This window comes from Perognathus longimembris, chromosome 10 (genome assembly GCF_023159225.1).
Source record: "Perognathus longimembris pacificus isolate PPM17 chromosome 10, ASM2315922v1, whole genome shotgun sequence".
In the NCBI taxonomy this organism is placed as follows: Eukaryota; Metazoa; Chordata; class Mammalia; order Rodentia; family Heteromyidae; genus Perognathus; species Perognathus longimembris.
The window spans coordinates 25,655,096-25,681,751 of NC_063170.1; the positions used below are offsets into that span (position 1 = coordinate 25,655,096).

General features: G+C 49.8%; 1 protein-coding gene across 1 annotated transcript; it reads left to right on the forward strand.

The window, feature by feature from the left end:
* Positions 1-8,912: 8,912 nt before the first annotated feature.
* On the forward strand, positions 8,913-20,452 carry Snx20 (sorting nexin 20). The gene is made up of 5 exons (XM_048355635.1): positions 8,913-9,016; positions 14,692-14,829; positions 16,078-16,229; positions 18,725-19,394; positions 19,461-20,452. Exons 2-4 carry the CDS (start codon positions 14,700-14,702, stop codon positions 19,391-19,393), a joined length of 951 nt encoding a protein of 316 aa, XP_048211592.1. The 5' UTR covers positions 8,913-9,016; positions 14,692-14,699; the 3' UTR covers position 19,394; positions 19,461-20,452.
* Positions 20,453-26,656: the final 6,204 nt, after the last annotated feature.

The window sequence follows — 26,656 nt, forward strand, 5'->3', positions numbered from 1 at the left end:
TATTTATTTTGCTGATTCTGGGGCTTGAATTCAGGGCCTGGGATTTATCCCTGAGCCTCTCTATGCTGAAAGTTAAGCACTCTATCTCTTTGAGCCACAGCACCACTTCCAGCTTTTTCTGAGTAGTTCATTGGAAATAAAGAGTCTCATGGACTTTCCTGCCCTGGCTGGTTTTGAACCACAATCCTCAGATCTCAGCCTCCTGGGTAGCTAGCCACTGGTGCCCAGCTTTAACATTTACTTTTTTAAAGGGCTAGAGTATAAATTTGTTAGCACAGAAAGAAGACCATAATATAAAGGTGAATTTAAAAAGTAGATTGCTTTTATAAAAAAAATTGAGAAGACAGAATCCAGGTAGTAGGCAAACTGGATATCCACAAGCAAAAGAATGTGTCTGTACTCCTTCCTACCTCACACAATACACACAAATTCATCCAAAAGAATGGATCTGCACTCCTACCTCACACAATACACACAAATTCATCCAAAAGAATGGATCTGCACTCCTACCTCACACCATACACACAAATTCATCCAAAATGGATCCAAGACTTAAATGCAAGAGCTGAAATGCAAAATACTTTAGAAACAGATATAAATCCTTGAATCCACAGAGGGAGCAAGGATTTCTTACATCTGACACCTAAAACAAAACAATCAAAAGTGGGAGGGGACAGCTAATCCAGACTTTTTCCAAGTTGTAAATGTTTCTGCTCCAGTGGCCCATGCCTATAATCCTAGCTACTCAGAAGGGTGAGAGCTGAGGATCACAGTTCAGAGCCAGGCTGGTGAAGAAAAGTCCACGAAACTCTTAACCACTAAAAAGCCCGAAATGAAGCTGCAGCTCAAGTGGTAGTGTGCTGGCCTTGAGCAAAAAAGAAAATAAAAACCTCAAGAATAGTGCCCAGGCCCTGAATTCTAGCCCCAATTCTGGACTAAAAAACAAAATGAAATAATCAAAACACAGCCTCGAGGGTTAATCTTCACTAGATTGAGACATAGTTAAGAGATTAGTTTCCTTTCTTTCTTTTTTAAAAAAAAAATGGGTTTGAGGAGCAGGGAATATGGCCTAGTGGCAAGAGTGTTTGCCTCGTATACATGAAGCCCTGGGTTCGATTCCCCAGCACCACATATGTAGAAAATGTCCAGAAGTGGCACTGGCTCAAGTGGCAGAGTGCTAGCCTTGAGCTAAAAGAAGCCAGGGACAGTGCTCAGGCCCTGAGTTCAAGCCCCAGGACTGCAAAAAAAAAAATGGGTTTAAACTCAGAGCCTCACACTTGCAAAGCAAGGGGGCTCTACCATTTGAGCCACTCCTCCAGTCACATTTATGAGAGTGTTAGATGTTACGGAATTCGGGGGAGGGGATTCCACACCCCTCTAGAGTCCACCACACAGAGACAGTCTCATGCAAGAAGATCTTTATTGGGGAAAGGGTAAGCTGACAGGCCAGGGATGCAGCACAGACTCGGAAGCTGTAACTGTGACCCTGATCAGTTTTTAGGCTGGGCTTATAAAGGAAAAAAAAATCATAGCACAGGTGGTCAAGTAGACTACACAATCTTAATACAGTAAGCGGTGACTTATCCAAACAGTTTGGGTAGTTTCAGCATTTCTCGAATCTAAGGTGCTTATGAAGACTGCCTGCTTTTCAACAAGGATACAGTCACTGGAGATAACATTTCAGCAACAAGCTAGTCAGTTATTTTTAATTCTCAAGCACAGGTGAGTTCTCAGTGAATTTAAGATGGAGTCAGTCTTACTCTTCTCTACATTAACACTTTACATGAGAGAGCATTTTCAGAGATGCCTAACTAAAGGGGAATACCTGCCCTGAATGTGGGTGTTGCCACTCATAGACTCGAGATGGAGTGGAATAAAACGGGAGAAAGAAGAAAGCCAAGTAGTGCACTTTCTCCCCTCTGTCTCTCTCTTTCTGCATACATATGATGTGAGTTGCTCTGCTCCCCACTATGACCTTGATGGACTGAAACCTCTGCAGCCATGAGCCACAACTCCTTCCTCCCTTCAGTTGTTCATTTCAGGTATTATGTTACATTGAGGAAAATCTAATGTAGCAAGTAGCTAAGAGAAGGGGAGAAATAGTTGTGAATGGTGTCTATATATTAAAAAAAAAAAACCTCCTGAAACACAATGGCAAGAAAGGGTTAGTGCTGTGTGTGTGTGTGTGTGTGTGTGTGTGTGTGTGTGTGTGTGTGTGTGTGTAATAGAGCTTGAACTCAGGGCTTGGGCACTGTTCTTCAGCTTTTTCACTCAAGGCTGATGCTCTACCACTTAAGCCACAGCTGACTTTTTGGTGGTTAATTGGAGATAAGATTCTCACAGACATCTGCTGGGGTTGGCTTTGAGTCTTGACGTTCAGCCTATGCGTAGCTAGGGTTACAAGTATGAGCCACCAATGCCTGGCCTAAAACAAAGGATTCAAACAGATATTATTGCAAAGAAGATATAGAAAAAGCCAATGAGCATGGGAAAATAGTGTCAATATCATTCATCAAACTCAAATCAGAACTCAGTGAGATCTCACTAACACCAGCTGGGGTGACTAGTCAAAAGGAGGAAAGATCACAGTGTTGAAAAGAATGTGGAACTGGAAGAGCTCCCACAGTGGTGGTAGGGACGTGATGTGGTGGAAAATAGTTTGGTGGTTCTTCAAAGTATTAAACTGAATGTAACAATATGATCCAATAATTCTACACCCAGGAATATGCTCAAGAGAACTGAAAACATATGTGCACACAAAAATTTGTACAAAAATGTTCATAGCAGCATTATTCATTATAGTCAAGATGTAGAAACAACCCATATGGCTATTAACTGATGAGTGGTTTGTTTTTATTTTTTAAATACACTCATGTAATAGAGAGGAAGAATGTAGAACTGGGCACAGTGGCTCACTCCTGTAACTACTCTGGAGGCTGAGATCCACAAGATCTCCCTTGGAGGCCAGTCCAGGCAAAAAGTGTTAGGGCTCCATCTAAACAGAAGCTGAGTGTGGAAGTATAAACTAGAATCTTGGTCTAGGAGCTTGGAAGTTTGGCTCAACAGAACACCTGTCTAGCAAGCTTGAAGCTCTGAGTTCAAACACCAGTACCATCAAAAATTAGGTGGTATATCCACGTGATGGAAAATTATTCATCCACAAAAAGCTAGAGTCCTGACACATGTTGCAACATAGTGTTTGCCCCCATTTGTTGAGTGATAAAAGAATCTATGCTAAGTCAATGAATATGCAAATTGTCACATGAAACTTGGAGAATAAGCAAATCCATAGGGATATTAAGGAGATTTGAGGTTGTCAGGGAGTGGAAATGAGGGCAGCAGGAAGTGACAGGCTTCTACTTGATGTGATGAAAACATTCTAGAATTAGATCATGGTAGCGGTTACTCAGCCTTACAAAAGTTCTAAACCCCACTGACTCAAGTGCCTGAAATGGCATATACAGGGCAATAGACACATATGTCCATATGGAGCCCATGTGTGTATGTAAGTAGGGGAGTGAGTGAGGGGGTGGGGGAGGAAAAAAGAATGTTAGAGGGAGAAGACTAGAAACCCATTGCATCTGTAGATGGAGATGGAAACTGTAGAATAGCAGAGGATGGTGGGGAGAGTGAGGGTTAATGAAGGGGTCAATCCTGACTCCAGTAGGGAACCAGGCAACACAGGTTTATACCCATAATCCTAGCTACTCAGAAAGATGAGATATGAGGATCGTGGTTCTAAGCCAGCCCAAGGGAGAAAACTCCTGGGGACTCTATCTCCACATAACCAACAAAAAGCCTGACCAAGAGAGTGTGGCTCAAGTGGTAGAGTGCTAGGTGAGCAAGCTGAGCAAGCCAAACAAGTGGGAAGCTGAGTTCAAACTCCAGTACTGGCTAAACAGACAATCTCTGTTATTTTTTTAGTGACTCAGCCTATGGTATTTGTTATAGCACCTCGAGTAGATTGAGCCCAGACTCCCAGCACACATGGTCCAGCTCCCTGTGCAGACCACCAGTTCTCCGCTGAATCTCCTCTCCCCTTCACACTCCCTTACCCTTATTTCTAGAAGCACTTCAGCTTACAAATATCACTTCCATGAAATACAACATCCCATAAGCTGAACACATAGTTCCAAGGTTCCCAGGCCACAGGGCCGCTGTTTGGAGGGAAAGTCAGCCCTCTGTGCACCTGGCTCTCAGCCCACCCCTGTCTTCCTCCAGTGCGCACCAAGGTTCCCTGGGTCTCCTGAGCGGAGGCGCTTGTTCTCCTGATAAGGAAGGTTAGAATTTCTCCAGCTCTTCCTCCCAATCCCTGGCACAGGTCAGGCCTGACTACCCTGAGGCCGCAGAAGGACCAGGAGGCCCCCACCTATGGTGACCTGAGCTCAGGAGCCTGAGCATTGCTACCTCAACCATGACAGCAGCCCACAGGGCTCTCTCTCTGGGGTCCTGGTTTTGAAATCTTCTCGTCCTGGGGCTGGGAATATGGCCTAGTGGCAAGAGTGCTTGCCTCGTATACATGAAGCCCTGGGTTCAAATCCCCAGCACCACATATACAGAAAACGGCCAGAAGTGGCGCTGTGGCTCAAGAGGTAGAGTGCTAGCCTTGAGCAAAAAGAAGCCAGGGACAGTGCTCAGGCCCTGAGTCCAAAGCCCAGGACTGGCAAAACAAAAACAAAACAACAAAACCCTGCAAAATCTTCTAGTCTTAAGGATAAGGTCTGTGAGGCTTCGGCCCATGCCTGCAGGCCAGGTTTGTCTTGTCTTATAAGGAGACAGCCTGAGCGATCAACCACTGTCTAAGTTATCAGCAAAGGGGTTCAGACATCTGGATGGGGCGGAGGCCCAGGCTCAGAATAGGAATCAGGCCTTAGCTGGAGCCACCACCCAGGTAGCCCTTTCTCAGCATGTACCTTCCCATTCAGTCACCCACCTACTCCCTACCCCCCACTCACCCACCCACTTACCTGCTCACATTTTCACCAAATAACCTGCCCATTCACCCATCCACCCACTCACTCCTTCACCCACTCAGTCACACAGCAACAACCCACTCTGTCCACTAGGTGGCAGGCACTGTTGTTTGTTGCTGGGGACAGAATACTGACACAGAAGTAAAGCAGAAGTAAAGCAGAAGTAAAGCAATAAGCACACCATGATAGAAGGTGGTTTGGGACCCAGAGGGGGCCACTTGAAGGAGGTTCAGAGAAGCCACAGCTAAGGATATGAAAACCCATCATGGAAAGAACCCAGAAATGGGGGTTTCCAGCCAAGGGAAGTAACTGCAGAGATGGAGACAAGTTTGTACAACCCCAGTGGACCAGGAGGATGGTGGAGATTGCGCAGAGTGACACTGTAAGAGGACCCAGTGGGGTCAGGAAAAGTCCCACTGCAGATCGCAAGGGCTGCGGTAGGAAGCTTGGTTTTGTTCTGGATGGGACCAGAAGTCACCGGAGGTTGGTACAGGAGAGGATATGTGTGCTTTGATTGAATTCTACATGGACATACAGACTCTGCCATGCCAGCATGTCCCCTTCCTGACTCCTGGGTGCCCCTTCAGTGGCCGTCCTTGTCATCTGCCTTCAGTATGGTGGTGACAGAAGTCACCGTTCTGTCCCCCCACCTCCCTCCACAGGACAGCCCCACCTGCCTGACTTAGGCTGAATGCATCCTTCAGACTCATGCTGAAATCCTAACTCCCTGGTGAGGGCATTTAGAGGCCATTCGTTTGGAAGGGCGATTGGTCTTGAGGTGAAGACCCCCAGAGCTCTCTCATCCTCTTTCTGCCAGGACAGGATAGAAGATGGTCATCCATAGACCAAGGCTTGGGCTCTCACCAGACACTGAATCTGTCATCACCTTTTTCACATAAGGCTCTGTGCAGCAGGGCAAAGCCAATGCCTAGCAGATGCCCAAGTGCAAGTCTTCCATCAGTCTATCCCGCTGGGTCCTTCTGGCACAAGCTGTCAGAGGGTTTCCAAAAATGTCCCCTGTCCTCAAAAGAGGAAGTAGCAATGACTGCACACTGTTCCCCTGTGGCTGCTGACGTGGGTAGGAGTGGGGGGAGGCTACCAAGGGTACAGAGAAGGGCTCAGCCTGCCTAGGCAACTCACAGAGGCCACGCTTTGGCAGAGATAGGGCAAGGAAATGTGGAAAGCTGCAAAAACTGACCCACAAGAAAGAAGGAAGGACCCAGCCTACAATATTCTTGAGTCTTGTCTCCATAACATGCTAGACTTGAGGACAGAACCCAGAGACTTATTTATATGTGCCAGGCAAGTGCTCTCATTTGAGTCACACCTGCAGATTTTTTATATTTTGTTTTTGCGAGAGGGCCTCACTAACTTTGCTGAGCTGCCCTCAAATTAATGACATTCCTGCCTTACCTCTTGAGCTGGGATTACAGGTGTGAACCATCACACCTGGCTCCATGTTAGACCTTCTGCCAGGCAATGTGAGGCAGAGACCAATGAGATGCAAGAGACTCCCTGGCTAGCAGGCCAGAGGCACATCACATCTGGTACTTCCCTTGGGCTCATTCCAGAGACACATCTATGCGGAGAAGGGACCGGATGGCCATTTCAATAAGCAAAGCCACCAGGTAAGCAGGTGCCTTCTAGAGTGCCAATGAGAAGAGCAAACTATCATAGTTTGGGAATAACATCAATTGTGGGCACTTGTACAGCACAGCACAGCATTGCTCCACTTCTTAGCTCATCTTAAGCCTCCTGATGGACAACGAGGGTGTTTCAGAAACAAATCATGGAGAAATCATCATAGCCCTGGCTAGGAAGAAAAAGACCAATATGGTTGGATACTTTAATGCCTGCAGCTTCTTTTATTTTTAATTTGGTTGGTCATGGGGCTTGAACTCAGGGCCTGGGTGTTGTCCCTTAGCTCTTTGCACAAGGCTAGCACTCTACCCCTCTGAGCCATAACTCCACTTCTGATTTTCTAGCTGTTAACTGGAGAAAAGAGTCTCGTAGACTTTCTTGCCTGGGCTGGCTTTGAAACACGATCTTCAGATCTCAGCCTCCTAAGTACTAAAATTACCAGCACCCAGCATGCAGCCTCTTTTTGTTATAAGATCTTACTAATGAGTTACAAATGCAAAGGATGGGAGCTCGGGGGGGGGGGTATGGAGAGGTGCAAATGGGTAAATCTGAAAGTCTACAAGTCAGTAATAAAGTATTTCAGTAGAGATGAACAGACCTTTCATTGACAAAGAGATGCAGATGGGAAATCAAGCTACCATCTATCTAGAAAAATGCAGCTTCAAGCCCTAAGGAGCCATTACTGCATACCAATGAGAATAGACACAATAGGAGATGGTGACATTATGATATGGGTGGAGGACCTGGAACTATCACCTTGGCTGGTGTGGAGGTGATACCAAGTGGCACAGCCACACTGGGAAATAGATCAGCATATTCCAGAGCAGAGGAAACAACTCCTACTCAGAGGTCCACATGGACTTGGATAAATGTGTAAGAGGTTAACCATGACACCCTTAGAAACAACCCAAACATGCAGCAATAGATCCAAAGGAAGATAGTGATGCATCCAGATCATGTAGCAATAGAGAAAAATTAAGTTTCAGCTACACACACACACACACACACACACACACACACACACACACACACACACACTGAATCTTGCTCTCATAAATGTTAACTGAAAAAAAGCCACCAAAGAACACAAACCACATGTTTTCTTCATACATGTAAAAATGAATAGAATGAGCACCGGGGTTCAAAGATCTATTCACAGATGACAACAGCAGCATTGGGACTTGACTACAGCCAGGGACCAAGGGCACTATGGCAAGGAAGATACACGAGAGCCTCTCTAGGGGTACAGGACAAGGCTCCCCTTTCCCCTAAGGCCATACAGTAGTGATCATGAGCCACGCCCCTGTGAAGAACTTTCTCTGGAACTTCCTGTTAGTAGTCTTAGAGGCAGATGCTTTGTACCAGATGAAATTCTGAAGCCACCCACCCCCAGCTCTGTGCTCCTGGCTTTAGTTTCCCCACCTGGAGTGTGATGGCCCCTATTGTACCTAGATCTTAGGGTGGTACTTGTTAAAGAGTCTCAGGATTTGGCTTTGGCTGTGCTTCCCAGATCCAACAGTTGAAAGCTTGCGCCCCCAAAGCAGGGGTTTCAAGGTAAGCCAAGTGAGAGGTTACTGGATCACAGGAGAGGGAAATCATTAGACTGATTAACATTTTTGTTTGTTTGTTTTTTATGTCAGTACTGGGGCTTGAACCCAAGGCCTGAGTCCCTTCAACTTTTTGCTCAAGGCTAACACTTGACCACTTGAGCCATAATTCCACTTCTGGCTTTTTTTTTTTTTTTTTGGTTAATTAATTAGGAACAAGAATTTCACAAGCATTCCTGTCTAGGCTGGCTTTGAACTGTGATCCTCAGATCTTAGCCTCCTGAGTAGCTAGGTTTAAGAGTGTGAGCCACCAGCATTCAGCTTAACACTATTATTGTCAAAGTAGATTGTTCTTACCAGAGTGAGGTTGTTACCACTTTCCCTCCAATCTTTTCCTATTCTATCTGAGAGCCCTCTGCAGGCACTGCCATCTTGCTTTTGGCCTTCTCATTTTCCAGAACAGTGAGCTAAAGAAGCTTCTTTGTAACATACAGCCTGTGGTTTTTCTATCAAAGGCACAGAAAAGAACTGAAACAAGCATTGTCCAGGCCTCTGAGGAGTATGGAGGCTGCTTGAGGTGAGGCCAGGCTGTACTGCTGAGTGCTGGCCCTGCTGCCTCCCCTGTGAGCACCCCAGGCTGTTTGTCACCAGGGTTCAGTAGACCCCCTTTCACCAGCCAATGAGCTGTGGCTGTGGGGGAAGGTTCCTTGGCCTACTTCCTGTTTTCATACAGGAAACAGCAAAGCCAAGCCCCAGACAAGGCAGACACATACACACTTACTTGCCAGAGGTTGGAACAGAGAGCTGGCCTTCTCCTCCTGGACCCGTGGACCCCACAGAGCCTGGAGACCTCAGGTCAGTCAGCCTTTGACCCAAGCTCAGTTCTTCCCCACACCCATTCAGCCCCTGCTCCTGGGGACTCTTCTTGGTACTTGGTAGGACAGGGACGAGGAAGGAGAGCGTATGATACCCTCTAGGTAAGGGGATCTCCATAGCATGGGGCAGAGCAGGTAGCAGCTCCTCTACAAACCCCAGCTCACCTCAACTCATTTTGAAACACCAGAAAGGTACCATCTTTAGGGTCCTGGAGAATAATTTAGATCCGTGTTTCTCAAACAAGGGCATCAGGGACCTTGTACCATCCTGGCCCCAGAGATGTGTGTGAAATGTGGAAAGCAAGGCCCACACCAGACTTGGTAGGTGAACTCCCTGGGTGTTGAGAGCCAGGACATACACTTCTCAGCAGCCTGGGTGGGGCACCTCATCCCAGTGTACCACCTGGGGGTTCCAACACATTCAGGTTTGAGAGCCTCTGTCCTTGGCGGGGATTCTCAGGTGAACAGCCAGACATCCAGTGCAGCCTGCCCATCTCTGGAGGGGGCAGTGAGGGTACACCTTGGCTGGACGCCCTAGTCCAGATCTAGGAGAGCAGATCAGGAAGCCAGGGCTTTGACTAAAAACCAAATTCAGCAGCCAAGGCTGGCCAAGCCCAGCTCACTAGAAGAGTGTCTCTTGGCCAGCGACTCAAGTCCCTGCCTCCCAGGGTAGGCCAGGAGAGTTGATTTTGCTGTTCTAGTAACAGTAACATCCCTAGTCACAGTCCTCAGCAGCCCCTCCAGAAGGTAGTGTGGGCTGTGCAGGTGGCCTGGGGGCCCATCCAGACTGCACCTTGAAGGGAGGTGTGGGTCAGGTCATCTGGGAGACAAGGGGGATAGCCAAGCACACAGAGATAGAGGGGCCGAGGCTGGGGAGCTACTCTGATCTTTGGGCCAAGTACACACCCAAGCCAACAGCACCAATGCTTGCAATGTTTTGTCATAAAGTCTAGAAATCTTTGCTAAAAGGATGTGGCAAAGTGGGGGACCCTCAGGGTGGCTATTGCCAAAGAATGTTTGCAGAGAGAGAGAGAGAGAGGATGTCCTTCCCATTTCACAGATGGGGAAGCTTAGGCCTGGGATAGAGAGGATGCTAGAATAAAAGTGTTATAGGGGATGTAGGGGAAAATTAACCCTACTGCCCTGTTGGTGAGAATGTAAACTAGTATAGCCACTCTGGACAGTAACTCTGGAGGGTTCTCAAAAAACTCAACATAGGCCTTCCCTATGACCCAGCCATACCATTCCTGGGCATCTACCCTGAACATCATGAGCCAGAATATGATGACACCCGCACATCACTATTCACAACAGCCAAGATTTGGAAACAGCCCCACGGTAGATGAATACATCCAAAAATGAGTAGTATCTATACATGATGGAATTTTACACAGCTATTAGAAAGAATAAAATAATATCATTTTCGGGGAAATGGATAGAACTAAAACAAATAATATTAAGTGAAGTAGGCTAAGCTCAGAGAGAAAAATGGTGCATGTGCTCTCTGATCTGTGGAAATCAGATCTAAAATACACTGGGCTATGGTAAATTATACAGGATTCTAGATACTCATACACAGTGAGACCAAATGTGGATACTCTTAGGAGAGAAACACAAAGGTACAATGCCTAAGTGCCTCTTCATATTTATATGAAATAATATGCATATTGAAATAAACTCTAAGATATGGAAAATATCTGTACATCACCTCTTTTTTCTTTCTCTTTTTTCATTTTTAGTTTTTGATTATTCTGTCTGCTTTATGTATGGTGGATTCAAGCGTACATCTTAGGAAGGGTTGAGAACTCTAGAGAAAAGGGGTGAAAAGTACAGCAGTGGAGCTCACTGGACACTAATGAAAGTGAACTATACAACTCACAGGTGGAGATGGGAGGGATGGGAGGGAGAGAATGAGGGAACAGAAGACATAGTACAAAACAAGATATACTCATTACCTAACTCATGGAATTGTAATCCCTCTGTCTATCACCTCTGCCGGGCTAGATTTACCTCCCCTGGGTCCGGGGATGCTAAGCTTACTCCCTTATCAGTGCTCCCCTTTTCACCCTCTCCCCTGGGCGCCTGACCTGCGGGCGGCCAAGGTGGAGTGAAGGGACACGGGCAAACCTCAGGTGCATGAGGCCGAGCGAGACTCCATCCTCCCTCCTTCTCCTCCAAGGAGGCCAGAAATGCACGGGGTCTCGGAGAAGGCTTCAAAGAGCAATCTGGTTTAATAAAGGAGGGGCTAACAGTTATATGGCAATGATGACAAGAAAAGGGGTGATAGACCAGGAACTGGCGATAGGCCAGCGAGCTTGTCCTAGGACCCCCTCATGGGCTAACGTCACTTCCCATAGTACCGCCCTCTGGGCAAAGCCCGCGAAAGGGGGGCACACGTGCTCGCTGGCGAGAAGTTGGAGGGCTGGTCTCAAAGCTACTCCTTCTGGTTCTGGACCCAGAAGGAGATAGGTGTGGCTCACTTCCACACTGCCCCAGGGCTGGGGAAAGGGTGGCATCTCGGGAGCGCTCTCATCGCCCTTCCCCCTTCAAGGCCAAGCTGAATCCCCAACAACCTCTATAATAACAATAAAGTTAATTAAGAATAAAAATGAAAGGAAATCAATGAAGACAAATGTACAGCAGAAAGAAATTTACCACTAGGAAAGTCAATGATGTTCTGAGATATTATTTTGATGCTAATACATTTGAAAGAAGAAAATAGCTATAATGATTATCATTATTTTTAAAATGCTTGGAATTAGTGCTGTCTATGAGAGAATTACTTTAGAACATATTCTTTATCCAATTTTTATTCCTTTAAAGTGGTCAACTGTAAAAGTGACATGTGTACTGTGAGTAATTTTGTAAACACATAAAATCATCTATCAAGGCTGGGAATGTGGCTTCACGGTAGAGTGCTTGCCTAGCATTCATGAAACCCTGGGTTCGATTCCTTGGCACCACATAAATAGAAAAAGCCAGAAGTGGAACTATGGCTCAAGTGGTAGAGTGCTAGCCTTAAGCAAAAAGAGGCCAGGGACAGTGCTCAGGCCCTGAGTTCAAGCCCCAGGACTGGCAAAAAAAAAAAATCATCTATCAAACAGAAAATGGAACTTCCTAGCATCGAAACCCCACTCGGTAGCTGTGTGGTTTACACTTGGTTAGCTTTGATTTTCCTCCCATAAACACACACACACACACACACACACACACACACACACACGTAATGTGTATGTTACAGAAGTATGAATCATACCATATATATCACTTTGTACTTTAATTTTTCTATTCACAAAATATCATGGTATTCTATGCTGCTATGTAAGGATCTATCTCCGCTCCTTTCTGGAAGACCAGTATTGGTACCTTCTTTAACCTTCTTTAACCTTCTTTGAGTTTAGATTCCTTGATTTCTCCATTTTAGTAAAATGGAGAAAATTACACCACCACTTCATGAGGTAGTTGTTATACTTCTATGTAAAACATTCCAAACAATATCTATTGCATAGGAATGCTAGGAAACAGTATTACATTGTGTTGCATACAATATCCTACAAATAGTTAATTCTTAAATATTTTCTTTAATAATTTCTTATATTTCCTATTTTTAAAAAAACAGACAAAATATGTGCTGGGAAGAGACAGGATAGATGGTAATAGCCTATGATGCAACAGGGGACAGCATTGCATTGCAGTGTATTGGCAAAACTCAATGAATGTATATTATATGTTTTTTCACGTCATTGTATATGTTTTATATCAGTAGTATTCATGCTTGAACATTTGGGGAGAAGTATATTGAAGCAGCAATTCATTTTTTGAGAAGTATAAAAAATAAATGCTTTAACAAATTAAGTGGATGGATTGTGATCAAGCAAGTATAGTGAAGTGTGCATGGTAGAGAATTGTAAAAGGCCCCCGGTGGGAGCAGCAATGTGTGCGCTTTCCTTTCCACACAGCTCTCTCAGTGGGTGGGCCCCAGAACTTCCCTAAGAGGAAACAGGCTAGCTGACTTTGATTGCTGAGGTCCACTTCCATCCAAGACCCGGTGTCCAGCCCAGACATCACCTCAGGGGTCTTCCAAGGTCTTGAGGAAGCCAGTGTCCTGCTCACCAGACCCCAGCTTCCTGATCATGAACAAGGAGCTGCATGGGCTGAGCCATGAAGCCCAGCACCTTCATTATCACCCATTCCAAAGAGGACCCAACAGAGGCAGATTCATAGCAGCTCCCACTGGAGACAATGGGTGCCCAGGAAATAGTAGCCATCAAAAACCCCATTAGATAAGAACGCATAGGCTAACCAAATCTTGCTTGTGAAGCTAGCAGGATACAGGGGAACCTGCCCCTAGCCCAACTCACTAGAACAGGCCTGTGGCCACTTTTCAGGTAGGGAATAGAAGACAGGGGCTGGGATGTAGTAAACCACTCACCTAAGGACCTGCAGTCAGGATGGAAGGCCATGTCCCCTGTCTCCTTAAGAGTCTGAGAGACAAATGAGGCAATCCTAACCAGCCAAGACCCTGCTGTTTGCCTCAGTTTGCCTGTCTGTAAAAGGTGAGGTAGGATTAAGGGTCTCCTTTGGTCCACTGGATGCCTGGAGAAACACCCTAAGTGCCTTCCACTCTACACAGAAAGCTCAAGCCTCTGAGGAATGTTGCCTATGTCCTGGTGGCTGGGCCAGCTGAAGAGGGCTCTCGGGTCTAGAACTGGGGCAGCAGGGGAGAAGTAGGGACGCTCAGGAAGGCATCAAGTCTTCTTCCTCCTCCTCCTCCTCCTCCTCCTCCTCCTCCTCCTCCTCCTCCTCCCCCTTCCTCCTCCTCCTTCCCCCTCCCCCTCCTCCCCCTCCCCCTCCCCCTCCCCCCTTGCCTGGGCACTGTCCCTGGCTTCTTTTTTGCTCAAGGCCAGCACTCTGCCACTTGAGCCACAGTGCCACTTCCCCGCTTTTTCTGTTTATGTGGGACTGAGGAATTGAACCCAGGGCTTCATCCATGCCAGGCAAGCATTCTACCACTAAGCCACATTCCCAGCCCCTCGCCTCTTTGTTATCCTGAATTTCTGCCACTCTCCAGCTGTGTGACTGTGGGCTAGACTTATTTCCTTATCTGTCATTTGTCGAGGAATGATGAATTTTTGTGGGCATTGAGTTAGACATGGGGTATGAAGACCCTGGCAAGTACGAAGTGGGAATAACAGGCTATCAGTCAACCTTTGTTTTTAGACAAACAGATACATATACACATAGATTAGATACATAGTTAAGAAATAAACACTTAGAGATAGATGACTGATAGATTTAGGTAAGTAGATAGATAAGCAAATTGATTATAGAGACAGCGAATACATTTGCATAGTGATATCAAATTGAGTACCAGGATATTTGTGGAGACAAGCTAGCACCTTTTCCCCAATCACCAACACCATTCCCTGCATCACTCAGAGACTCTGGGCTGCCTGGAACCGTCTGGCCAGCTGAGGACAGACCAGGGCTTGATCTGGGTCTGCAGCAAGCAGTGGAGGGGCCAGCAGAGCTGCAGATCACTGTCACTCCCCTTGCCTGACAGCAGGGAACACACTGTGGATCCCAGGCCCCTTGGTTGGATCCAGAAGCCCCAAGATGGATGGGCATTCACGGTCTTCCCTCTCATCCTGACAGCCTGGAGCATGGCGAGTCCAGAGCACCCCCAGAACCCTGGCTGGACAGGACCTGTAACCCAGTACGCAACAAGGACCAGGCAGGAAGCACCCACCACAGGCCCAGACCTCCCGTGTCTAGGACCCGATGGACATTTAGGTGGGTTTGAGGCTTGGGGCTCTGGGAGGGGGGCAGTGGTGGGAAGACAGCTGGAGCACTTCCATAGGTGATGCTCTGGTCATCCTGAGGCCAACCCAAGACAAGGATTTGGTGCTGTTTATCTGCCTGGGAGCTGGCCATACAAGGCACAGCACAGAACATTAATGTGGGGTGGGGGTGGGAGCAGGAAGCACTTACCAGGGAGCAGAAGACTGGGGCTCAGTCCCAGTGGGGGTCCCTTGGAAGGGAACACATTTCAGTCATTTTAGGGACAGGGGAGCTAGGCTGTTATCCCACAATTCCATCCTGCATGGATTGATGGGGGCTCCTGAGCATGCTACTGTGGGCAGAGCCAGAGTTGCTTCCTTCAAGAAACCAACAGGCAGCAAATTTCAGAACAGTGTCAAGGGGCCCAGACAGAGCATGTCAGCTATAGCGCCACCTCCTGGCACAAATGTCTTCTCACAGTTATTCCAAGTGCAGAGAAAGCAGAACCAAGGGAACACTGGGCTGACTCTCCGCACAGAGTTCAGAAGAGGGCAATGCCCATGCAGAATGTGTAGAAATGCCACAGAAAGGCTCTCAGAACAGGCAGGAGTCTCTTGCCTAACACCACATCCCAGTCGGTGTGGCACGTGGGGCAGATGGACCCACTGAACAATGGACCCCAGACCCCTTTACAATAAAGGCACGAGTATTTGCTCAGACTCGATGGGGAAGGAGTCTAAGTTTTCTCTAGATTCTCTGCGAGTCCTGGGCTTGAGGGAGGCTTGGGAAGCACTGCTGTTTTCCAGGCAGAACATGGGAGGGCTGGACTCCATGTGTGAGGCCACATGGGCAATGTCGGGACAGGGTCGGGGTGAGCCAGCCAGGCTGAGTTGGCACAAAACCCTCCTGCAGCTCCCCTCTCCTCTCACTGATCTGCACTCCAGGGGTTCCTGCCTTGGGAGCACAGAAGCAGACATCCCAGGTCCTTGTTTGTGGGGAGCATGGGGTTTTCTGTCTGCAGGTAGGACAATGCATTTCATAACCAAGGAACTGTGGGTGGGGAGCAGGCTGTGTGAGGCTGGCAGAGTGAGTGGATTTGGTCAGGCCGCACACAGGGGTCCTATCAAGGCCACCACTAGATCTAGATCAATTTTAGATCTAGTAGGTAACGTTCCACCTTAGGCAGGCTCAGCCACCACCCCAAACCCTTGGCTCCAATGGATGCCGCCGTGCAGTCTCCTGAGGGTGCTGTCCTTCCAGATGCCTGCAGTGGCCCCAGCTCCAACTCCAGCATGACCACTCGCGAGCTGCAGGAGAGCTGGCAGAAGGAGAAGGGCCACTGGAAACCCGTCAAGCTGCTCTTTGAGATTGCTTCAGCGCGCATCGAGGAAAGAAAACTCTCCAAGTTCGTGGTGAGTTGAGGTCAGGACATGGTGGAGGTCCTGTCACCACCTCGTCTCTGGCTTGGGCTCATCCTGTAAAATCCAGTTTTCCTACCCATGACGTGGGTTGACACATGCGTCTTCAGAATTCTCCCGGGGAAATAGGGTTTCCTGCTGGCAGCGTGCCAGGCCCTGTGAAGATGAGAAATGGAGTTACAGTTCCCATGCTAAGGGGCCTGGCTTCAGCCCACCCTACACGAGGGCGCTTCCCCAGCAATTCCTTCATGGGACCCATCATTTCCTGTGGTTATCTACTCCCCTTCTCTGAACTGGAGCACGCATTATCAGCACATAAATACACTTCAGTACAAGCCCAGTATCCCATGACATAAAGAAAAACTTAATTGTAAGAGTGAAAAACCAAGCTAAGGAAGGTGTTACTACAATTCCGGCTGGCCACCGTGGCCCAGGAAGCTCTGTGCTGGGGCTGCCGTCAGTGCCAGACTAGAACGTCAGCCTGGGCTAGGAGAGATGTGGGAGGTAGGTAGACTGCTCCCTTCCCCTCCACGTCCTCAAAGCCAGGGTGGGAACGGCCACTCCCACTGCTGCAAGCTGTGTGCTGGGCACAGTCCTCCCATGGTTTCAGAGCACTGACCCATTCCACCATCATCCAGGAAAAGAGTTAGGTACTATTCCTAGTGTCCACTTACAGAGGAGAAAACTAAGGTTCAGAGATGGTAAGTCACCTGTCCAGCTTGGGATGAAACTGGAATTCTAACCCAGGCAGTGTGGCTAGAGAGCCAGAGCCCTTAATAAATATTCTCTCCCAAAGGAACTGTGAAAGGCATTTTTTTTCTTGCTGTGAACATGGTCACAAGGAGACTAACTGATGTCATGCCATACCAGAAACCAAGTCCTAGGTGTTCCAACCCAAGCTTCCCAGTTAAGAACACAGGCAGCCAGTTTGGGCAATACAGACCCAAGAGGGGACCCCCAGGCCCTTTGCATAGGCGGGTTCCTTTTCCCTTCAGATGGCCTCCTTGTTATTCCAGGATTGACTCTTGCCGAGAACAATTGCTAGATAGCACAGCACAGGGGAAAGACAAGAAACAACTGTGGCAGGCGAACATGATCAAAGTATGCCACACATGTTACAGGCGGTGGTGCAAATGTCACAATGAAACGTGTTACCTTGTATAAATAATATCTGCTAAAATAAACAAGACACACCATTCACCCTGGGAAACAAAAATGAGACCTTCGGCAGAGCATGATGCCGCATGCTTGTAATCCCAGCACGCAGGAGGTAGAGGAAGGAGGATCTCCGGTTCCAAATCAACCTAGAATTTGCTTACATTAGCAAGACCCTGGAGAGACAGAAGAGGAAGGGATGGGAAGGAAGGAGGGGGGAGGAGGGGAAAGAGATGGGGGAAGGAAGGAGAGGAGGGAGGGAAGAGAAGAGGAGGATAAGAGGGAGAAGATAGAGGGAGGAGGAGGGAGAGGAAGGAAGGAAGGAAGGAAGGAAGGAAGGAAGGAAGGAAGGAAGGAGGGAGGGAGGGAGGGAGGGAGGGAGGGAGGGAGGGAGGGAGGGAGGGAGGGAGGGAAGGAAGGAAGGAAGGGAGGGAGGGAGGGAGGGAGGGAGGGGAGGAGGGAGGGAGGGAAGAAGGAAGGAAGGGAGGGAGGGAGGGAGGAAGGAAGGAAGGAAGAGAGGGAGGGAGGAAGGAAGGAAGGAAGGAAGAGAGGGAGGGAGGAAGGAAGGAAGGAAAGAAGGGAGGGAGGGAAGGAAGGAAGGAAGGAAAGGAGGGAGGGAGGGAGGGAGGGAGGGAGGGAAGGGAGGGAGGGAGGGAGGGAAGGAAGGAAGGAAGGAAAGGAGGGAGGGAGGGAGGGGGAGGAGGGAGGGAGGGAAGAAGGAAGGAAGGAAGGAAGGGGAGGAGGGAGGGAGGAAGAAGGAAGGAAGGAAGGAAGGAAGGAAGGGAGGGAGGGAGGGAGGAAGGAAGAGAGGGAGGGAGGGACGGAGGGAGGGAGGGAGGGAGGAGGAGAGGGTGAGGAGGGAGGGAGGGAGGGAGGAAGGAAGGAAGGAAGGAAGGGAGGGAGGGAGGGAGGGAAGGAAGGAAGGAAGGAAGGAAGGAAGGAAGGAAAGAAGGAAGGGAGGGAGGGGGAGGAGGGAGGGAGGGAGGGAAGAAGGAAGGAAGGAAGGAATGGAAGGAGGAGGGAGGGAGGAAGAAGGAAGGAAGGAAGGAAGGAAGGGAGGGAGGGAGGGAGGGAGGGAGGGAAGAAGGAAGGAAGGAAGGAATGGAAGGAAGAAAGGAAGGGAGGGAGGGAGGGAGGGAGGGGGAGAGGGCGAGGAGGGAGGGAGGGAGGAAGGAAGGAACTAAGGAAGGAAGGAAGGAAGGAAAGAAAAAAGAAGACTTGCGTGTGAGGTTAGCCCGTTCTGGGGTGCGCTTTAGAAGGCTCTGGCCGCTGTTTTCCTTTCCTCCGCTGGGCGGGATGGAGTCCGAGGGCCCTGTCCCCTGTCCTCCGTACAGCTGTACCAGATCGTCGTGGTGCAGACCGGGAGCTTCGACAGCGGCCGGGCGGTGGTGGAGCGGCGCTACTCGGACTTCGAGCGGCTGCACCGGAGCCTGCGCAAGGCGTTCGCCGAGGAGATGGAGGACGTGGCGTTCCCGCGGAAGCGGCTGGCGGGCGGCCTGGCGGCGGCGGTGGTGAGCGAGCGCGCACGCGCGCTGCGCGAGTACCTGCGGCAGGTGCACGCCATCCGCGCCGTGCGCCGCTCCCGGGAGCTGGCCGACTTCCTGACGCGGCCCGAGCTGCGCGAGGCCTTCGGCTGCCTGCGCGCCGGCCGCTACGCGCGCGCGCTGGAGCTGCTGGGCCGCGCGCTGCCGCTGCACGAGAAGCTGACGGCGCACTGGGCCCCCGCGCGCGTGCCCGCGCTCTGCGCCCTGCTGCTGTGCCACCGCGACCTGGGCCGCCCCGCCGACGCCTTCGCGGCCGGCGAGCGCGCCCTGCGCTGCCTGCAGGCCCGCGAGAGCCACCGCTACTACGGCCCGCTGCTGGACGCCATGGTCCACCTGGCCTACGCGCTGGGCAAGGACTTCGTGTCCCTGCAGGCCCGGCTGGAGGAGAGCCGGCTCCGGAGGCCCGCGGACCGCAGCGTCACCCTCAAGGAGCTGACGGTGCGCGAGTACCTGTCCTGACTCCCCCGGCACCTGGGAGCAGCGCTGGCAGAGCCGGCTCACCGCCATGGCCCGCTGGCCCATTTGGGCTCCCTTTGGGACTCTGATGGTGGCACTGGTCAGCCCTCTCCGGTGGTACCCATGGAAGCCCCTGTTTGTTGTGTCTTGTGTCCCCTGGGTGCCAGGCTCACCTTATCCTAAAACGACAAAGCCAGGCCGGGCACTGGGTGGCTCATGCCTGTCATCCTAGATCCTCAGGGGGCTCAGATCTGAGTGGTTTGAAGCCAGACTGTACAGAAAAGCCCGTGAGACTCTTATCTCCCATAAACTACCATAAAAGCCAGAAGTGGTGCTGTGGTAGAGGGCTAGCCTTGAACCAGAAAGCTCAGGGACAGGGCCTAGGCCCTGAGTTGAAGCCCCAGGACTGACACAAAACAAAACCAAAAAAAGCCTACAAGCCCAGCTGCCAAGACTTTGGGAATGGTGTGGAAATTACCTGTTTCTGTGCCTTGCCAGAGAAGAAATTTATGTCAAATGTCATCCATAAAGCAGCAGGCCATTCTTTGACAGACATCCTTCTCCAGCTACTCTGTGGGCTTCAGGGCTGCTTGCAAATGTTCCCAGCCATCCAGATACTGTGTCTTTTCCCCTATAGCAAGGAGCCACCCCCCAGTAGATTCAAAATTCATCCAGGTCAGCCTCCCCTCCCCCCAGGATAGTGTCTAGACCAATGATCTGACCTAATTAGTGGTCCAGGCTGGTTTGGGTCAATATGTGTTTACAGCTGGAAACCCATGAAGACCTAAGTCATCTGTCTGAGCTTATCTGGGTGCATGAAGAGACTGTAATTTGAGAATGTTAAGATGGGATAGCACCTTATCCTGGACAGGGATCTGGCTCAGAGGAGAGAGGTCAAGGTACTCCTGGACGGCCTTTCACCAAACTGCACCAGATGCTGTTCAACAGTGATACCTTGTGGTAGCCGCTGTAGTGTTTGCTAATAAGTCCTTAAGTCCCTAAATACTGGAGGAGAAAGATATTTCAAGTGAGCACATGAGAAATTAAAGTGTTAAATGGAAACTTTTAAGTGGTGAGTCTATTTGTAATGTTGAAACAGATTTGATAAATTATCACATGTAACATGTTCTCAGTTGTAAAATGTACCAGGTATTCACCAAGAAAAAAAAGTGTGATGCAAGAGTTTAACATTATATGCTAGAGTACAGGAAGGAAGAAGGAAAAAAAAAACAGAGACTAACTTTAGGTTCTCAATGTCAAGGTCAGTGTGGGCTGAACTGCTGCTGTGATTTGAATGTCCCACCCAAATTCCTCCAGCCCATGGTGGAGTGTGGAGGCAGTGTATAGAGGCAGGACCTCTGCAGTGGTTAGGTTAGATGAGATTGTTGAGAATGCATCTGTGCCTTTCTAAGAGGAAATTCACACCAACACATTTGCTGTCATTCTACACAACTCTGGGACTGTGGAGTCCTCACCAGAAACAAGACCTTCATCCAAGGCAGACCTCCAGGAAGTGGGATGGATAAACCCTTGTTCTTCACGAGTTACCCAGTGTGGGGCTTGACTCAAGGCAACAGAAAAGGAGCAAGGCACTGCTGGGCATACAGTGCAATGAAAAAACTCTGTCAATCAAACTTGTCACCGGGAGGAAGGTGGGAAGACAACCTCTGAGAGCTTGGGCAGTGGGCTAATGTGCACCTATATTTGGGGACCAAGAGCAAAATAGCATGGCCCGAAATAACTGCAGCAGAGGGGTCACACAGAAATGGGTTGCAGTGGAAGTGTTGTTGCCTCTGCAAGGAAATCCCCGAGGATCTAGAGGGTAAGGCACTAACATGTAGGGGAAAATGCACACAGAAGCCAAGTGCTGTTTGGTGGCTCCCTCCTGTCATTCTAGCTATTCAGGAGGCTGATATCAGGAGAAATGTGATTTGAAACCAACATAGGCAGAAAAGTCCTTGAGAGTCCATCTCCAAAATAACCAGCAAAAAGCCAATAGTAGAGCAGTAGAACACCAGCCACATGCAAGAAAGCCCAGAAAGGAGAGTAATGAGGGGATGAAAGTGGATGATTTGGATATAACAGTTTGTCAGCGTGTTTAAAAATAGAATAATGAACCCTGTTGGAATGTTTTGAGTGGGATGGAGAAAGGGACAGAGGGAGTGCAGTTGATACATGGTTTTCACACATGGAGATATTACAGTGTCCCCCTCCCATAACTGATGTATGCTAATAATAGTAAGAGGAGAAAAAGCAGAGCTGCAGGGGGAATGCAGAGGCCCTGAGGTCAAGGCCTAGTGCTGGAAAACAATACACAGAGAACATATCTACCAGGTAAAAAGGACCCACAGAATTGTGTAGACCTGTTCCTATAACCCTCCCACAGGGAGGGCCAAGCCTTTACATACCGCAGAGTCCAACTTCCAGGACAGGCAAACTTTGGGTCCCAGCCTCCTCCTGACCATGCACAGTGCTGGCCTTCCCCATTCTCCATCAGCCTCGGCCTGTGGGTGAGCTGGAGTTTCTTCTGGTCACCCACACACGGTGTCTTCATCCAGGACAGGTGTCTGTGCTGGGATGGCCTCCGTGGCCATCTCACATGGATAATCTCTTGGCTCTGGCAGGAGACTCATTCATTTCTTTGGTTTCTTGAGCAAGTCTCATGGAGGAACTTTCCTGGGGCCCAGTGCACCCAGCTAGAGTACCCACTCTCTGCCTGCCTGGGCTCTTCCTGCATACCTGCATCACTTAGTCCTTGTTCCAGGAGACTTTGTAGGCGGCAGCAGCTAGCAGCTGAGTGAGACTGGACCCCTTCTCCTAGCTTCTCAAAGCTGGGTCCACCAGAGAGGTAGAGAGGTACTGAAAAGTTGCCCTCCATGTTCAGGGTGGAGCCCAGGAATAAGAAGCACCATCTTCTTTCCCATAGACTCCTCCACATGTGTTCAATGGCACCCCTAAACCAATCCCCAAGTGATTCCTACCTGTGTGTCTTTTGGGTCAATGATGACTTGAAGGGACCTTGGAGAAAATCACGGGCCGAGTCTGGGCAGGCACTGTCCTCGGCCCCTGTCCTCGGCCCACCCCTGCCCAGCCCCTCTTCCTCACAGGTGCCATTCCAGGCTGGAGCGCCAAGTGGCAGCCAACTCCAGGTGCCACCCCACAGAGGGAGCATGAGCTGATTCTGGGCATGTGGCTCCAGAGCCTTGTGTCCATGGCCAATGAGAATTTTCCAGATTTTACCCATCCCCACAACGCAATAAAAGCTTGCAGTTCCCCTCCTCAGCTCAAGCTAAAGTCCCAATGATGATTTCCACACCATCTTCTTTTTACATCATTTCCTCCTCAGAAGACCCCATCTCCGCTAGCACTTGGGTCAGGCCCAGAGAAGACTGAGCCCCAGGGCATCCCCAGAGACAGGAGAAAGGTCTCTGTGCATGCCATCTCTGCGTGGGCCATGTTCTTGTCCACGCGGACTTAGGTGGAATCCTGGGAGGTTATGGGATGTGTCCGGGGTCACACAGCTGGCAATTGGAAGAGCAGGAAACAGCTCAGGGCCCTTTGTTGCTCCTTCCCCCCGCCCCAGGTGCAGAGGAAATGAGATGGGCTATATCCTTGGTCCTTTCACCTGGGGGGACCCTTCAAGGTCATCTCACTCACCTTTGTCTACACAGAGGAAGCCAGATCGGGAAGGACTCACTCAAGGTCACGGTGAGACTGGGACAGTGCGAGACCCGGGGTGCCCCACAGCAAGGTGCTCTCAGAGGCATGAGCCCAAGAATAATTCAGGGTCCAAGTCCTAGGGCTCCTTGGAGAGCCACCCAGTCTGGCCTAGCCTGGCCTGGCCTCCTGACTGGAAACTTGGCTCAGACCCCAAGGTCAGTATGTCCTTGCCTGTACTTCCAAGGGCTAGTCCTGAGCTGGGACTGCCTTTGAGCATCTAAACCAGAGCCAGTTCCACCTGCTGGCCGAGGTAGGACTCCCAATTTGTCCCCAGCTGGCCTGTCCCCAGTGGCTTCTCCCAGGTTCCAGATTTAGGCTGCACTGGCTCACTCTACAATGCCACTCTTCTAGCCTTTTCATTCAGTCACAAGTCCCTTGCCTTGAGGGACCAACAGTGCAATCAACTGTGTTGTCACTTGCCACTTGCTCCTTTCCTTTTGGCAATCTCCTTTTACTTATGCAAATTCATTTCAGAAAGAAACTTCCTCTTACTATGACCCCCAAGTGGCAAACCAGAATCCTCTGCTATAGTGAGAAGGTGGCTGTAAATAAATAAATAAATAAATGAATAAACACAAAGAAACCTCAGAGGCCTCAGTGGGCCTCTGCCAAGACAGGCTGCTGTGGGTCCTCGGCTAACATAAAAATTAGGGCTAGGAAAAAAAAGCAAGTGCAGCGATTGTGATTGGCAGCTGAGGCCTTCTTCCATCATAAGTGTGGAAAACCCCACCAGGAAGTACGTGTGTGATTCTGTGGGCCCACTTCCAGGTCTGTCAACAGGCCATCTGGGTCTGGCTCACGCAAACCTGTGGCTTTGCTTCCTGCTGCTTGCCCGTGACCCCAAGCTCTGGGCTCAGCTCTGCTCACTCCCCAGCTCCTAAATTGGGGACCTGCTTTGATTTTGGCCATCTAGCTAGCCTCAGCCTTCAGTGCTTCACAGAGGTGGCATCCAGGCTCCCGTGTCATACTTGAGTCTGATACCTGGCAAGAGAGAGGGAACATTCATTCTAGATCAGGCAAAGCCTGATCCTGCTGCAGGCCCTTGGATGGTCTGTGTCCCTGCCCACCCTCCCAGCTCCTTTCCCAATCAGCAGCCCCATAGGCCTGGCACTCCCCATCCATCCATTCACTGGCTCCTTCAATGCACAGAACTATGGCACCCCTGTCATGTCTCAGGTTCTGGGAAGAGCTAAGTGCAGCTGGGTCTGAGACAGATGTGTGTCTGCCCTTGAGGCTGCTCATGGGGCACACAGGGGCTGGACCCAGTTGTCCCCCAGACAGAGGCCAGAGGAGGCTTCTCGGAGGAGATGCCATTCAATGGATTCATAGATGATGCAAGGGGGCCAGCCAAGGAGCCACGGAGTAGAGCTCGGAGTGGGGAATGGAATTTCTACAGAATCTCCATCTTCAGTCCAGAACTACCTCTGACTCCCAGGAGCCCAGGGCAGTCTACTGGCCATGCCCAACGGTGAGCAGGGCACCTTGGCTCTTCACTGGCAGTGAGCCCGTTATTGCAAAGTGAATGTGCTTCGTACCTGTGTTACAAGAGACACAACCTCAAATTATGCTGGCAAGATAGCAATTTATTGGCAGAAAAATCCAGAATACTAACTAGTTTCAAGCCAAATTGGATCCAAACACCGAAACTTTCTCATCCAAATATTTTCTTTCTCCCTTTCCTCCTCCTCCTGCCATTTCCCCCTCCTCTCTCCCTCTTCCTCTCCTTTTCCCTCTCCCATTCCTTCAGGCAAAACGGTTGAAAACACCAAGCCACATATGTCTCTCTGCATTTCTGCAGTCTGACAGCCAGCTCTAATTGGAGATTTCTCAGTTTCTACACACTTCTTTTGACTCTTATTTTTAAAATTCAAGTTTATTTTTTTTCTTTTTTGATCAGTCATGGGGCTTGAACTCAGGGCCAGGGTGCTATCCCTGAGCTTTTTTGCTCAAGTTTAGTGCTCTGCCACTTTGAACCACAGCTCCATTTCTGGTTTTCTGGTTAATTGGAGATAAGAGTCTCATGGGCTTTCCTGCCCAGGCTGACTTGGAACCGCAATCCTCAGAACTCAGCCTCCCGAGTAGCTAGAATTGTAAGTGTGAGCCACCAGCACTTGGCTTAAAGTTTACTTTTTTTTTGCCAGTCTTGGGGCTTGAACTCAGGGCCTGAGCACTGTCCCTACACATCTTTTTGCTCAAGGCTAGCAATCTGCCACTTGAGCCACAGTGCCACTTCTGGCTTTTTCTGTTTATGTGGTGCTGAGGAATCAAACCCAGGGCTTCATGCATGCTAGGAAAGCATTCTACCACTAAGCCACATTCCATGAAATTTTACTTCTAAATTGACCAAAGAAATATGTGCTTGTGAATCATCAACACTTTGATGATTTTTCCAGGCAAGGACTCTACCACTAGGCCACATTCCCAGCCCCTGATGATTTCTCTATTACTTAATTTTTCTGTCTCTGTAAAGGTTTTACTAAGTGTGAGAAATGCCCATCGTTGAGCCTTCCACAACCCTGACATTTAAAGTATTTTGAAGTGTTAAGTCTGTTCCTTTGAATGGAGAGAGGAGGGACCTCGAGGCCCGGCCCGCCATTCCCACGGCAGCCGGCAGAGGGTGCTGTCGCCCGGCGGCTCGGTGCATTCCTGGCTGTGTCCCTGCCCAGAACCCTGACTTCGCTAAGTGATGGCAAGGGGCGGGAAGGGCCTGGCAGGGAAGGCAGGGTGCACTTCTGTCTCCATAACTGCTCTCTCTCTCTCTCTCTTTGCTGGGGGCTGAACAAGTCCCCCTTGGGGTCAGGGCCTCACCTTGCTTTCTGTCCTGTCCTCTTCCTGCATCCCAGAGGCCCACCTTGCAAGGGGACCCCAGAGGTAGCAGGAGCTGCCCTTTCCTCTTGGGGAGCTGAACGGCCCTGTAGAGGCTCCTCCTTACACCCACCTCAGACCTCTTGGGGACCCAGATCTGAGGGGAGAGTGCACACAGGGAAGCCGGGCATTATCTCCACCCTCACCCCCACCATTCCCACCCCACCCCCATTTCCCCCCCATTCCCACCCCCCACCCTACACCACCCCACCCCAACTCCACCCCCACCCCTATCCCCATGGTAGGGCTTGAACTCATGGCCTGGGTACTGTCCCTGAAGCTTTTTGCTCAAGGCTAGTGCTCTACCACTTTGAGCCACAGCTCCACTTCAGGTTTTCTGGTGGTTATTTGGAGAACTTTGTTGCCAGGGCTGGCTTTGAACCCGGATTCTCAGATCTCAGCCTCTTGAGTACCTAGGATGACAGCCATGAGCCCCTGAGCTTCTTACCAGGAGATGCCCAGGCCCAGGCCAGAGACTGTGGTATTGTGTGTTGAATGGATACCTCAATGGAAGGAAAGGGAAGAATGCAAAATGGCCTTCTTTGTTGTTACAGTCCAAATGGGTACCGCTGCTTGGATAAACCACTTGGCGCCACCTTCTATGTACAGGGTCCTGTGGTGGCCTGGCCACGCTGGGAGAGTGCTCCCTGGCCCGGGAGAGCAAGCTCCTCCCAGCAGAAG

What these genes read in the sequence shown, in the direction of transcription:
- Snx20 (XM_048355635.1), top strand. Translation starts at nt 14,700, where the DNA reads ATGGCGAGTCCAGAGCACCCCCAGAACCCTGGCTGGACAGGACCTGTA. An exon ending in AGGACCCGATGGACATTTAG is followed by an intron (nt 14,830 to 16,077) that starts GTGGGTTTGAGG and finishes CTGTCCTTCCAG; the next exon opens with ATGCCTGCAGTGGCCCCAGC. An exon ending in GAAAACTCTCCAAGTTCGTG is followed by an intron (nt 16,230 to 18,724) that starts GTGAGTTGAGGT and finishes TCCTCCGTACAG; the next exon opens with CTGTACCAGATCGTCGTGGT.